At 38.7% G+C, this 13,938-nt stretch overlaps 1 protein-coding gene across 4 annotated transcripts in view; it reads left to right on the top strand.

The window, feature by feature from the left end:
• ARHGAP44 (Rho GTPase activating protein 44) overlaps positions 1-13,938 on the top strand; it is a 122,119-nt gene that overhangs the window by 68,980 nt on the left and 39,201 nt on the right. For all 4 annotated transcript variants that reach the window (XM_075216964.1, XM_075216962.1, XM_075216961.1 and 1 more), the window contains exons 2-7: positions 1,543-1,582; positions 3,090-3,194; positions 5,591-5,667; positions 6,371-6,482; positions 11,888-11,964; positions 12,892-13,009. In XM_075216964.1, coding sequence (XP_075073065.1) covers positions 1,543-1,582; positions 3,090-3,194; positions 5,591-5,667; positions 6,371-6,482; positions 11,888-11,964; positions 12,892-13,009 — 529 coding nt within the window. The remainder of the gene's footprint in view (positions 1-1,542; positions 1,583-3,089; positions 3,195-5,590; positions 5,668-6,370; positions 6,483-11,887; positions 11,965-12,891; positions 13,010-13,938) is intronic.

The raw sequence follows: 13,938 nt of genomic DNA, 5'->3' as shown, positions 1-13,938 counted from the left end.
CCAGAACTGGACCATGGTGCAATAGAAGAAGGTGGTCTGGTCTGATGAATCCCATTTTCTTTTTTCTTTTACATCATGTGGATGGCCAGGTGCGTGTGCGTCATTTACCAGAGGAATAGATCGCACCAGGATGCACTATGGTAAGAAGGCAAGCTGGCAGAGGCAGTGTGATGCTCTGGGCAACGTTCTGCTGGGACACCTGGCATTCATGTGGAAGTTACTTTGACAAGTACCACCTACTTAAACATTGTTGCAGACCAAGTACATCCCTTCATTGTAACAGTATTCCCTGATGACAGTGGCCTCTTCGGCAGGATTATGCGCCTTGCCACACTGCAAAAATTATAGGAATTCATCATCATCATCAGTTATTTATATAGCGCTACTAATTCCGCAGCGCTGTACAGAGAACTCACTCACATCAGTCCCTGCCCCATTGGAGCTTACAATTTAATTCCCTAATACACACACAGACAGAGAGAGAGAGACTAGGGTCAATTTGAAAGCAGCCAATTACCCTACCAGTATGTTGGAATGTGGGAGGAAACCGGAGCACCCGGAGAAAACTCACGCAAACACGGGGAGAACATACAAACTCCACACATATAAGGCCATGGTCAGGAATCGAACTCATGACCCCAGTGCTGTGAGGTAGAAGTGTTAGCCACTAAGCCACCGTGCTGTTTGAGGAACATGACAAAGACTTCAACGTGTTGACTTGGCCTCCAAATTCTCCAGATCTCAATCCGAACGAGCATCCGTGGGGTGTGCTGAAAAACAAGTCCAATCCATGGAGGACCCACCTCGCAATTTACAACACTTAAAGCATCTGGTGCTAACGTTTTGGTGCCAGGTACCATAGAACACATTCAGAGGTCTTGTTAAGTCCATGCATTGACGGGTTCAGAGCTGTTTTGACGGCACTAGTTGGGCCTACACAGTATTAGACTTGTGGTTTTAATGTGACTGATCGGTGTACAAACAAATGTGGGCATGTCCCTCTGCAGTCTGTGATTGTATAGAACATGCCAAACTGATGCAACCAATTCTTTGGATTTATGGTGGATAGACCAGTCAATGATTCAGTCTTTAGGGTACTTCAAGGAGAAGTAATCACTTGATAGCTAATAAGGGGTCAGCAATTACTTTGTGTGTATCCATTATAATAATACTCTAATCCAAAATTCGTAATAACGGCTCACTGGAAACAGACTGAACCCTCCCCCATGAATCATTTAACAGGGCTCCCCGGATCTTTCATAAAAGCCCACAACTACACCCCGACTTTTTATCTTTCCAATAACCCTTAGTGAAAGCGCGCCTTCTCTTCCCTACCCCTGCAGGGTCCTTCAAGAATACATTCCTGCCTTGCTTCCCTCTGCTGTAGCCACCTCCTCATTTCTTTCATCATAAAAAACTTATTCACAGAAAAATTGGACTACCATTTTATTTCCATATTCAATATTTTGGAATGCATTTGATATGTTCCAGTTGTCCATTGGAAATAAATGTTAAAATAAAAATAATTGTATTCTCTTTTAGGGCTGAGAAGACAGAGGTCCTGAGTGAAGATCTTTTACAGGTGAGTAGCATATAACAGGTGGGGTGATAACAAGATGATAACAGAGCTGTTTGTACCTTTCACACATATTGTATTGTACATATTGTATTGTAAATGCCCCTAAAACTTTGATTAACACAATTTTTTTTAATTTATCAAAGACAGTGGCGGTTATAATTGCGACTCTGTAAATGTTGGCACTTAACCTGCAGACATAAAAATGTTGGCAGGCTATATGCAGAAAATTACATTTTGCTGACACCTTGGCAATGTGTGCATTGTGATTAGAGACATGCACAGCGTCGCCAATCATAATGCCAACCTTAAAAGACCAATGCCGGTGGGTCCATAGGCTGTACCCCGGACCTGACGGCATTGGTCTTTTAATGTCAGCATTCTGATTGGTGACATTGTGCATGTCGCTAATCGCAAAGCACACATTGTCAAGTTGATTGCAAGTGTCGGCATTTAGCCTGTCGATATTTTTATGTCAGTAGGTTAAGTACCGATATTTACAGGGTCCCAAATATATACCCTTACCATCAAAGATCATACGGCTGATAAAATAATTGTGAAATAGCCACAGCTGGGAAATGATCTCTATAATCCCCAATAAAGTGTGTGTTGTGTATCTTGAAACCTCAAGATAAAAAATGATAACAAGCACAGCATTCAGAATGGTAGAGCTGTCTGTATCTCCTTATAGGATGTCAGGTTGTCAGTTAAACAAGTTAATCACCTATTATAATAAATTTCCAGTAATTAATGTCCATGTGTGTCTACACTCAAACTGTGTATGTGCAATGATGTACACTGTACTTGAATCCACGCTCTTCCTTCTTAGAAAGACATGTGCATGTTAAAACATTTTTTTTAAGCTTTGAGGAGGTAGAATAGAGCCCTAAGAAATATCTTGTATGTGTATTGGAAGCACGTTTATTCTACTTTTCCATGCTTGAAAATGAAGCCCATGTGTGAGCTTATTTTCAAAAAAAGGCTCACAACAGATATTACCGCAACATTCATTATCTTGTAAAAGAGTTTTGTAAAGGAGTTTTAGACTTTCTGAAAACATTAATTTATTGACATGTCCTCATGCAACTTTTATTAAATATATTGCTGTATTGTTCTTCCATCTGTGTCTTCAGCCAAGTAGTTATATAATCAGGTAAAGTTGTTTACTTGTTTTGCTCTGGGACACAACATGAAGCTCCTCTCGATACATTTATATGCACTGCAGAGAGCGCTCAGCTTTATGTCATATCTATGGACAGAACAATCCAATAACTCTGATGATACAAAAAATAATGACTGAAAAGCCCAAAAGGATGCTAGAAAGAAAAGAGAAAGTTGCAGGATGATTACTAAGTCATCTGACAGTAAGGAACCAGCCACATTTTATATCCTGCTTATCTTGTACACTTTCACCCCTGGGTGTTAGCTCAGTGGATAAGCTGGGGGCGCGTGCTCATCGTATATGACATTATTTATGATGCATTACAGCTGGCTTCTTACTATACTCCTGCAGGTGGAGAAACGTCTGGAGTTGGTTAAACAGGTCACCCACAGCACCCATAAGAAACTTACAGCATGTTTACAAGGCCAGCAAGGAACAGAGACTGATAAAAGATCGGTAAGATTATCTAAATTAAATAACACATTGTAATCTATTCTAAAAATAAGATTTTCTTGTTCACTTACATATGTAAAAGTACCCATCTGTCATGACTGCTCTTAGTGATAGAATCTGTTAGCAATGTTAGCCATGTCCTTTTTTAAAAAAATATTTTCTTGTCTAATGCCCCTGGCATTCATATGTCATATGCAGAAGAGAGGGAGGAGACAGATGCTGCTGCATTCCAGCAGTTTAAAAGGATTCTTGCATTGGCTGAACCGCGCACACACTGTTAACTTTAACTAGTTCAGTTTGGTCCTGAAAAAGCTTCTGTACACAAAAAAAACCAAAAAACAGCCTATTTAGAAAATATTTAAGACAGATATGTGCAAAATTTGTCTATACAGCTGTTATGGAAATATAAATTGCAGGGCATAATTATTATTTTTGATGATTTGAAAGGCGCCACAATGCTTCGGGCAGGGAGGGACACAGGACATACATAAAATAGGGGCATACAAGGTAGACAAAAACAGACATAAAAAGAAAATGTAGAGAGGGCCCAGCTGGTGAAAGAGCTTGCAATCTAACGGAAGAAAGCAGCATTGAGATAAGATGAGCTAATGGAGCTTAGTAGGGAGATTAGGACAGCAGTGAAGTTCTACCTGTGGGCTTTACTAACAAGGTGGGTTTTTAGAGAGCATCATAAGGTTATACTGCGATTTGTAGTTCCACTAGAGGTGAAGGGACACCGGCTGTCTGCTTCTATATTAAAGTCCTTAAAATATAATGCTATGCTTATACATTTACCTTTCAAATTGTTTATACTATTGTCTTGGTAGCTATGGAGGTTTGATCTGATTTTAGTGAGCATCTCCGTTTCCTACTCATTCAAAACTCAGCTCAGCATTTGTATGGAGCAAAAGTGTTTATATAATGGAAATATGCAGTTTCCAGAGAATGGGAAATGACCAGTAAGGTAAATGGAGATGCTTACTAAGGATTGTCATATGTACAAATAGGATCAGTTAGCCTTTATTAGTGGCACTAGATGAATCAATGTTACTATCTGATTGGTATTGCTATCTGTTACAGCACAGTTGTGTGTTTGTACCAGGTTATTAAATAATTGTTAATATTTCCATCATGTACAGAGTTATTTATAGGGCAATGGAACAGCTAAGTGAAAACAAGTTCATCATTGCTCCTAGCCACTAGCACTATTAACAACTGGTTTAGGAGCTATATTAGTTTACATATATCCTTAGCACTTAAATGACGCCTACTTTAACTGAGGATCTTCTCCACATTTATGCCATTGTTATGCAACTTTTTAACTTTATAGGTTCATAGCAGGTGCTTGAAAGGGTGGGGTTAGCCTGAAACAGACACAGAGAAAATCCCCCCAGCACACTGCTTTAACCAGCCAACAAGCTGCAATTTGTACTTGTACATAAAAATGCAGAAATCTTAGTTGCACACATTTGCAAATGTATGGAAAGCCAGCCGCCACTTCACGGCTCTTCTGCTAATAGGTTGGTCCTAACTCTAAACAGTGAGAGTCCCTATATTTGGGTCATACATATATGTGTTTTTAAATTGAGAGCTATCTTGCCAATAGGTACCTCAAAAGCCTTCAATTGACAATATAGCATCAGCACTCCCCATCAGCTACTGACACCAACATGCCTCTCAAACAAACAATACAGAAGTGGAAGTTACTCAATCAATTTATAGGTTCATAGCAGGTGCATGAAAGGGTGGGGTTTATCCTAAAAGGAAAAAACACAGAGAAAATTCCCCCAGCACACTGCTATAGCCAGCAAAGGAGCTGCCCTTTCTACTTGTACAGAACAATGCAAAAGTCTCAGTTGCACTATAGTTAATCTCTATATTAGTCAAATCTGTTTCTAGCACTTTATGACCAACACAGGAAAAAAGACATCTTGCACATGGATTGCTCTTTACACAGCCTTATTATATTTCCATGATAGTATATTATTATTATTATTATTATTATTATTGACATTTATTTATATAGCACCAGCATATTCCTTAACTCTTTACATTTGAGAACAAGCACAGTAATAAACTGACACTGGATATTACAGACAAACAGATTGCCCTGCTCGCAAGCTTACAATCTATGGGACAATGGGAGTTTGATACATGAGGGGAAGTGCTGCATATTGCTTATTGGTCTAGGCAGATTGCAAAGGCAAACAATACTTTGTGAGCAATATAATCCAGTTACACAGCAATATTGGTCTGTGGTCAGAGGGTTGTTGTCTTGTGTGATCCATGAAGAGGGTGGTAATACGGTATCCTAGGGAGGTTAAGAGGGTGTTCGAAAAATTTGTGTTAAAGAATATTTTTACTAAGAATATTACTTCTTTCTCTGTATTTTCCCATAGAAAAAGTTACCTCTTATAACCCTGGCTCAGTGTCTCATGGAAGGATCTGCTGTCTTAGGGGATGACTCCTTGCTTGGGTGAGAATGATTTACATCTCTTACTGTTCCTTACTGAGAGAAAAATGATGTTTGGCACTTGCTAAGAGTAATTTACAAATGAGTAAAACTGTGGCCATACTGTGCATAACTGTAGGACAAGTTTATCTAGTTTTATTATTGTGCGGACCCCACTCTGAATTTGGGAAGTAGGTTTGTGCAGAGTAGGACTGCACATGCTGGCAAATATAAAAACATTACCCCTGCGCTCATGTTTAAACTACCCCTTAATATACCGCTCTTTGAATGCTTTTAGTAGACAGTTCGGTTTGACACAATAAGTAGATTTTCTTGGTATATCCCAATTCAAATTGCTGTACCTTTTTGCAGTACTAATGTGATTCAAGCTCAAATGTGTACCAGTGAATAAACAAAAATGGGGCAAGGTGCCTCCGTCCCTCAAATCATCAATCAAGACAGCCGGGTCTGGTTTCCAGTGAAACAGGAAAACCACCGGCTTGGTGTCCTAGTGAAAACCAGTCTGAGGCTGGTCAATGAGGAAAACGGGCGAAAAATCAGTGTACCCCTCCTAGAGACTACTACCCATTTGCTTGAAAGCACTATGACTCTTCCTGACCCACCTGGGCTTTGGGGGCTGGGATAATGAAAATGATTATGATCCCTGATATAGCCCAGGAATGCTGTTTGTTAGTTATTAGAATTGTTTTTCCCTGTTGTGTTCTAGGAAGATGCTGAAGTTGTGTGGAGAAGCCGAGGACAAACTAGCTCAGGAGCTGATCGTCTTTGAGCAGGAGGTGGAAAGAGACGTGGTAGAGCCACTGTTTGTGCTGTCGGAGGTAGAGAGGAGCTTATATTTATCTAGCGCTTTTCCTTACAAGCATGTAATACCTTCACAGATGGTACCACTTATAGATGTTATCTCCCTTCAGAAGGCTTGAATTTATTGGCGTGTACTTTTACTAAATATATTACTTTTTCTTTCTGGTTTATGTCTGTGGTTATTGTACAAAGGCGATTCTGCAAACCATCCAAAATATGTTGTACCCGAAAACAGACACACACAAAAAGAGAGTTACTGTAGTGTGCACTCGAGGAAAAACGAGCAGCGCTTTCTGTCAAATCTCCGCCACGAAGTGTCCCGCGGACGTTCCGGAGACACTTCGCAACAAATTGAATCTCCCCCTAAGGCTACATACTAGTTATATTACACTTGTTCAAAAAGATATTAAACAGTATTAAAATTATTCTTTATTAGTTTCATTTAAAAACTGGACAGACATAACATATCATTGTATTATCTTGTGTATAATAAAACTCTGCAAAATAAATAAAAACAAAGAAGACTGTAAACTGTTGAATCATAGAAGCCTATAGAATTGCTTCAACTTATTTGTACAATAGATACACTAATACACGTTGTGTAATTGTCTTGCAACAATAGAGTGAACTGAAATATGAAAGAGCATAATGATACTAGGGGATAAATGTATCAATGTCCGGATTCTTCAACTCCGGCGAGATCAGCGTCTTCAGCGCTTAAATTTAAAGCGGCGCTGCCTTGTAAAAGGAAAACTTCCCTTTACAAGGCAGCGCCACTTTAAATTTAAGCGCTGAAGACGCCGATCTCGCCGGAGTTGAAGAATCCGGACATTGGTACATTTACCCCTAGATGGGAGAGACAGTACCTACCTACATTATAGCAATAATGTTCCCAGACTGAGGTAATAAATATTTGTGATGGAAAAACTAGTGATAACTTAGTAAAACCCTATTTAACATTATATTTATAAAGAACACTGTGTTATAAAAAACAAAATCAGATGATTGGTCTATCAAACCATTGTAATTATGGGCTTTATCGAACAACTGTTGTTTCACTTGCTTGTATATCTTGCTAAGCTAGAAGTCTCTGAAAATAAACCTCAAATGATCAATTCTCTGTATGTTTTCAGCTATTATAGTTATTGACAGATTGTTGCAGTAACAATCTCTGTCTCTACAACTAACCTATGCTAATTCGCTATTCATTCAATCTTCTAGCACTACAGGTGGTGCGTTTAGAAAACAGTACTGGTGTATAAATGTAACATTAATGTATTCAATATATATTTTCTTACTGAATGCTTTTTCCTTTATTGCTAAATGTTGTTAATGTGGTAAACGTGATATTTTATTTTTGTGACAAATGCTGTTTGTTCTGTACCTGCACATTCCTACTCACACAGCTATTGTTAAATTATAACAGTGCTATGCTAATGTATAATGATTATTTCTGTAATAATGATAGTATTCACTAGTGGTATTCACTAATAGTGTGGCTATGGGTATCTACTGTCTGTGAAAGGTACTTTAGCATTGGCCCAATGACGTGCTTTGCAGATGTCTATTCCAGGCTACCCAAATTCAGTCCCCAATACTGGCAGTTACTAAGGTTTCAGTCACCGCTACATTATTGATTATGGGGGGGATTCATTAATGAAAGTTAAGCAAAAAATTGAGTAATTTTTCTTTCTCAATTATTCTGGACAAAACCATGTTGCAGTGCAAGGGGTGCAAATGAGTTTATTATTCTGCACATAAGCAAAATACTGGCTGTTTTTTCATGTAGCCCACAATTACTTGATAGTTTATTTTTACAGTGAAATTTAAAGTTGATCTAGGACATGCCCTACCACAACTATAAATCTGCCATCACATTTTAAATTTATCCCCCCCCCATCAACATGGTTTTGCCTTACTTACTTACTTTTGCTTAACTTTCCTTAATGAATCGGGCCCTATAAATCCACACAATCATCTATCCATTCAGAATACAATCATAAAAGCTGAGATGGTACTAACCATAGTCGCTGTTAGTGAATACCACAATTAAATGTTGTCACTATTACAACTGTATAAATTACAGCAAGCAGACAGTGTTTTAGTTAATGCCACGTCGCATTCCATTACCTCCTGCAATAAACTGCTTTAGATCATGTTATAATTTACCAATAGTCAGCAAGAATGTGCCTGTTAGAGTGTGTGCCACAAGTATAAAATATCTAATTTACTGCAGAATTACATATAGCAATAAATAGAAACAACTACAGTCAGAGAATATATATAGAAACCATTTGCATATTCTATACCACCATGATTACAATGTTTTGATACTCCATATAATAAGTAAGACCAATCATTAGATTTGTTTGTTTGTTTTTTTCAATTTCTTTATTTGTAAAGGAAACAAATGTGTACATAGAACAACCCAGAAGGTACAAAAGCAACAAGATTTTGTTTTTTAGAACACAACAAAACCCTATTTAACATTATATAAAGAACACCTATCACTAATTTTCAGATTACAAATAATTGAATCATATAAGTGTTCATTACTTCAGTCTTGCAATGTAGTCACACTGTCTCCCATTCATTACCGTTGTGCTACTTCAGATATTGCATTGATCGATCGACTGGACAAATTAGTTCAGAAGCAATAACCAAAATAGGGTTCCCTTTTATGAAGTATTATATAGCCATTAAAGTGCACATGTTTTCTGTGTGTGTTTGCGTTCTTTCTGTACTGCTCAGCCATGTATTTGTATCATTAAGTAGATTTGTTCGTGTTTGCTACCCTGAATACGACCCAGCTTTGCTGTCCTCTTTGCATTGGATGTTGTATCAATGGAGCAGTTTTGAGTCATAACCCAGAACAAGAAAATAAAATACTCTACATAAAGTTGTAAATACATGGCCAGGAAAATAAATCTGAGCGTTTAGTTTAAGGGAAAAAAAGACGTGTAGAAGTCATATGAAGGTGGAAAATCTATATTATTTTGTAAGGAGCTATTTTGTAATAGCTGCACATCAGTAAGACATGGCATTATGGGGTACAATAATCAGTTAATACGTTTCAGGGGTGGTCTTTGCGCAACTCCATATTTCCAACTCCTGAGTATGTACTATGAGCTAATACGGTAACTGGAGGATTAGTCTAAGGGGTGTATTCAATTCAGACGGCAGACGGCAGTCACATGCCAATACTGAACCGCAAAACCGCGATGTTGCGGTAACGGAAAGCGTGCAGCCGCACGTAACCATGATCTGCCATCTTAATTGAATACCCCCCCAAATGAGAACTGCAGAAGAGCAGTTCCATGTAGGAGTCAGCCATAAGTGTAAAGAAATATGTCTGTTGAAAAATAAAAGTGACATAAAAAGAAAGATAGAAAACTTAAAAAATAAACTTACCTACAGATGAGTAAAGTGATGATCTCTATCATTATGAGTGCTTTATTACAGTCAATTTGCAGATAAGGGGCAAACATACATATACAAGGCTGCATATTACACTCAGTAATGAATCACACCCCCAACTGGGAGTACAGTTTCCAGCCACCATTAATCTAATGATCACTAATTAGTCAATTAATGGATTGTTAGAGGCAGATTCAGTTAGCTATGTGGTGCCCCTGGACATTGTCCCGATGTGATGTCCGGCTACGCACATTGCTGGCTAATACGGTACACTCATTTTCTCTCACATCTCTATGGTACACGAGGGAAAATGAACAGAGATTTTAGCAAAAACTTAAACGTGATGTGTTTCCCCAGACTGGAGGCACATTGCGTCACCTCGAGCCAATTTATTCTGCCCCTTAGTGACTAATTAGTGGTCTTTAGATTAGTGGTATGTGGTCACTGATAATATATTCATGCACCATGTACAAAAATCCCTGCTTCCCTTGTCAGTGAAGTTCAGTCAGTCAGGTATCACATTTCTGTCCTGCGGAGGATGGAGGGAGACCCTATATGTCATTCCTTCTACTCTGATCTTACATGGGGCATGTGGAAGGCAATTAGAGATGGCTGCTCTTTAGTTCTGTGCCATACCTCCCACTTAAATATAAAACAGTTAAAATATGTGAAGGCTGTGGGAAACTACAGAGCAGTACCAAAGAGTGTGATCACACCAAGGACAAGGTTGTTTCAAAGATCTACTGGAATACCATCTCAAGTACCATCAGTACCATCTCAAGTACCTTCAGTACCATCTCAAGTACCATCAGTACCATCTCAAGTACCATCAGTATCATCTCAAGTACCTTCAGTAACATCTCAAGTACCATCAGTAACATCTCAAGTACCATCAGTACCATCTCAAGTACCATCAGTACCATCTCAAGTACCTTCAGTACCATCTCAAGTACCATCAGTATCATCTCAAGTACCTTCAGTACCATCTCAAGTACCTTCAGTACCATCTCAAGTATCATCAGTACCATCTCAAGTACCATCAGTACCATCTCAAGTACCATCAGTATCATCTCAAGTACCTTCAGTACCATCTCAAGTACCATCAGTACCATCTCAAGTACCTTCAGTACCATCTCAAGTACCATCAGTACCATCTCAAGTACCTTCAGTACCATCTCAAGTACCATCAGTACCATCTCAAGTACCTTCAGTACCATCTCAAGTACCATCAGTACCATCTCAAGTCAGCTGCTGGACCCAGAGAGTTCAACTGTGGTTGCTGTTGCCATAATATTTCCTCCTGTAGTGATCTTTGTGGCCTCCTTGGTGGCAGCAACTGCCATCACAACTTCTTTGAACATGGGGAACAAGTGCCCTAACTCTGTGTCCAGCAATGAACATGATGCCAGAGACACATCCAGGGCACACAGCCACACCATGCAGGCAGATAACCACAAGAGTGGCCATGCAGCACAAAAGCAAAAGCCTTTCCCCGAAACAGAAGAGGAAGGTGGTTCAGTGGCTGAACAGAAATTCTGTCTCTGTTTTACTGTTCTGTCAATTTGTTTTGTTAAAGAACCTAGATGAAAAAATATAAGGTTCTGGTATATACAAAGACATCTTGTAACATTTTCAAATATATATGTAAAGGTTATCTACTATGTAGGCTCCCCACAGTCTGCTTTAATAGGGTTACTGACAGGAAGTTTGCTGTGCATAGGGAAATACCCTCCCCCATGATTGTAACTTCTCTTTAATATCCTTATTTCTACTGAAATGTATACAAACATATTTGTGAACGTTACAATTAGAATTTAGGATTAATTATATTACCTATTATTAGTTAGGTTTAGTGGTACTTTAGATCTCCATAGAGTCTGGTCTTATCACTAACTCTTATGTAATACCCAGTTCTTCATTGTTCCATGCTGTCCGTACTCTATATCTCCATCATGAACCCAGGATTTACTTCCATGTCTCGACTGATTGTCTTCATTTGTTTTAGGTGGAGATCCCCAACATCCAAAAACAGAGGAAGCACTTAGCCAAATTAGTCCTGGACATGGATTCATCTAGAGCAAGGTAAATTAAAATGCCCTGAGTGGAAGTAAATTAGCCAGACTGTGCACAATATATTTTAAGTGAACCTTTACATGATTTTTGAATTCATATCCCCGTAGCTGCTAATTGTTTTCAAGCTGTTGTCATTATCTATTTTGCTGACTTTTGGAACAAAAATAATTTTTATTTAAGTTGGTTCTAATCTAGTTGTGATCTATGTATTTACCTAATCTAGTTGTGAGCTGACGTGTAGCAATTCAGTTTGGAAGGATAGTAGTCTGAGCTCTCACAGCTCTCTATCTTCCCTATACTCTTCCCTTGATAACAATGTTGCAGCATGGAGCGATGGTTAACGCTTAGTGCTGCAAAAAAGCTGATCATTGCATACCTTGTTTTTAACAAAGGCAACTGAGCAGTTAATAGTAATGTTTGTAAGTCATCTCATTATGAATTTGAGGATATGAATTATGTGTGCTCCATAATGTGTGAGTTCAATAATCACAGCTAGTGTTTGTATCACCTTATATTGATGGTAATGGGCCGCACAACCCTTTAAACCGGTTATGACAAAGCCAGGTCTGTGCCCCTTTGTCTGTGAATCTCAGTTTCTCACACGCTGTGGTTAGACAGCCAAGGTTTTGTGACTCACAGGAGCTGTCTCTGGAGCCCTCTCGGAAATTAAACGGGTTGATATATTGATGCTTCGGTACCGAAATGAGTCACTATTCTCAGAGGGAGCATTAGCACTGTGCGTAAATGGGAAACAAGCAGGTAGGAGAATAACATCAAGAGACAGTGACAGAAAACAAAGGAAGAGTAATTAGGAAAGACGGGGGTGTATGAATGAATTGGCATTAAGCTAACATTTTCTTAGACATGACTGTGACTCTTAAACACTCAGAAAGTGATACAATGTTATTTGAATGTTCTAATTTGTCATTCAAACAGGTGGCAGCAGTCTGCTAAATCCTCCGGGATTTCTAGCAACCTGCAACCCTCTGGAGCGAAGGCCGATGCACTCAGGGAAGAAATGGAAGAGGCAGCGAACCGCGTAGAGATCTGTAGGGTAAGTTGAGAGTGTCAAATCAGAGGGAAAAGATGTATCTCTTTGCTTTGGCAAACTAGCTCTTTGGTCTTTTCCATTAAAGGGAAAATATAATTGGAGAATATATTTTTTTTAGACTTTTATAAAAATCTATATTAATAAAAATTCCATCAAAAATGAAATGACTGTAAAATTATTCCAGGTGAAACGCAACACAAGATAGCCACTGGGGAAATACTGTAGCGACAATGATATTCATGGCACAGAGGTTAGCACAGGTTACTTTCAATGTTACATATTTTATTGATATCTGTATGGTGTGTTACTTCCCTGGTGGTTCTATTGTGTATTTTTCTATTTAGCCCTCAAAGAGAAAAAAATAATGATGGATGAACCCATAGACGGCATTGTATATGTGGCAAGAACCATGCAAATTAATAGATTTCTCCTAGTTAGTGATTTATGTGTGGTGAATATCATTGGAAGACATTCCACATGTAACTGCAAAGTGGTGTAACTCATAGCTAACTTCTGATTGGTTGCTACGGACAACACACCTTTTCTACAGTTACTTGTAAAAAAGCTTTCATTAGTAGTCATTTCAGTGAGTGGAGGGTTTTTGTAACACAGAAAATGAGACCACCGCCTGTGACTTGACGTCACCATGTTCCTATGGGTTGATTTCACAGTTCTGGCAGCAAGAAAACTTGAGGTATCTAGAAGGTGGGAATCTCCGCTCAGCCCTACTTATAATGTAGACTCTCTTGAACCCATTCAGACTGCAGCTGTCGCTCTCCTTTCTCCTGTAGATGTTTTGTGCTACCCTTTTTTACATTCAATAATTGGTCAATTGGGGATATGCCATAGTAAACTTGACTATCTTTATATTAGTACTGGCTTCCTTTTAATGGACACTCAGTGAATACAGGGATACGTTTACAAATACGTTG

This window comes from Mixophyes fleayi, chromosome 6 (assembly GCF_038048845.1).
Source record: "Mixophyes fleayi isolate aMixFle1 chromosome 6, aMixFle1.hap1, whole genome shotgun sequence".
NCBI classification, from domain to species: domain Eukaryota; kingdom Metazoa; phylum Chordata; class Amphibia; order Anura; family Limnodynastidae; genus Mixophyes; species Mixophyes fleayi.
This window is presented reverse-complemented; position numbering and strand designations above follow the sequence as displayed.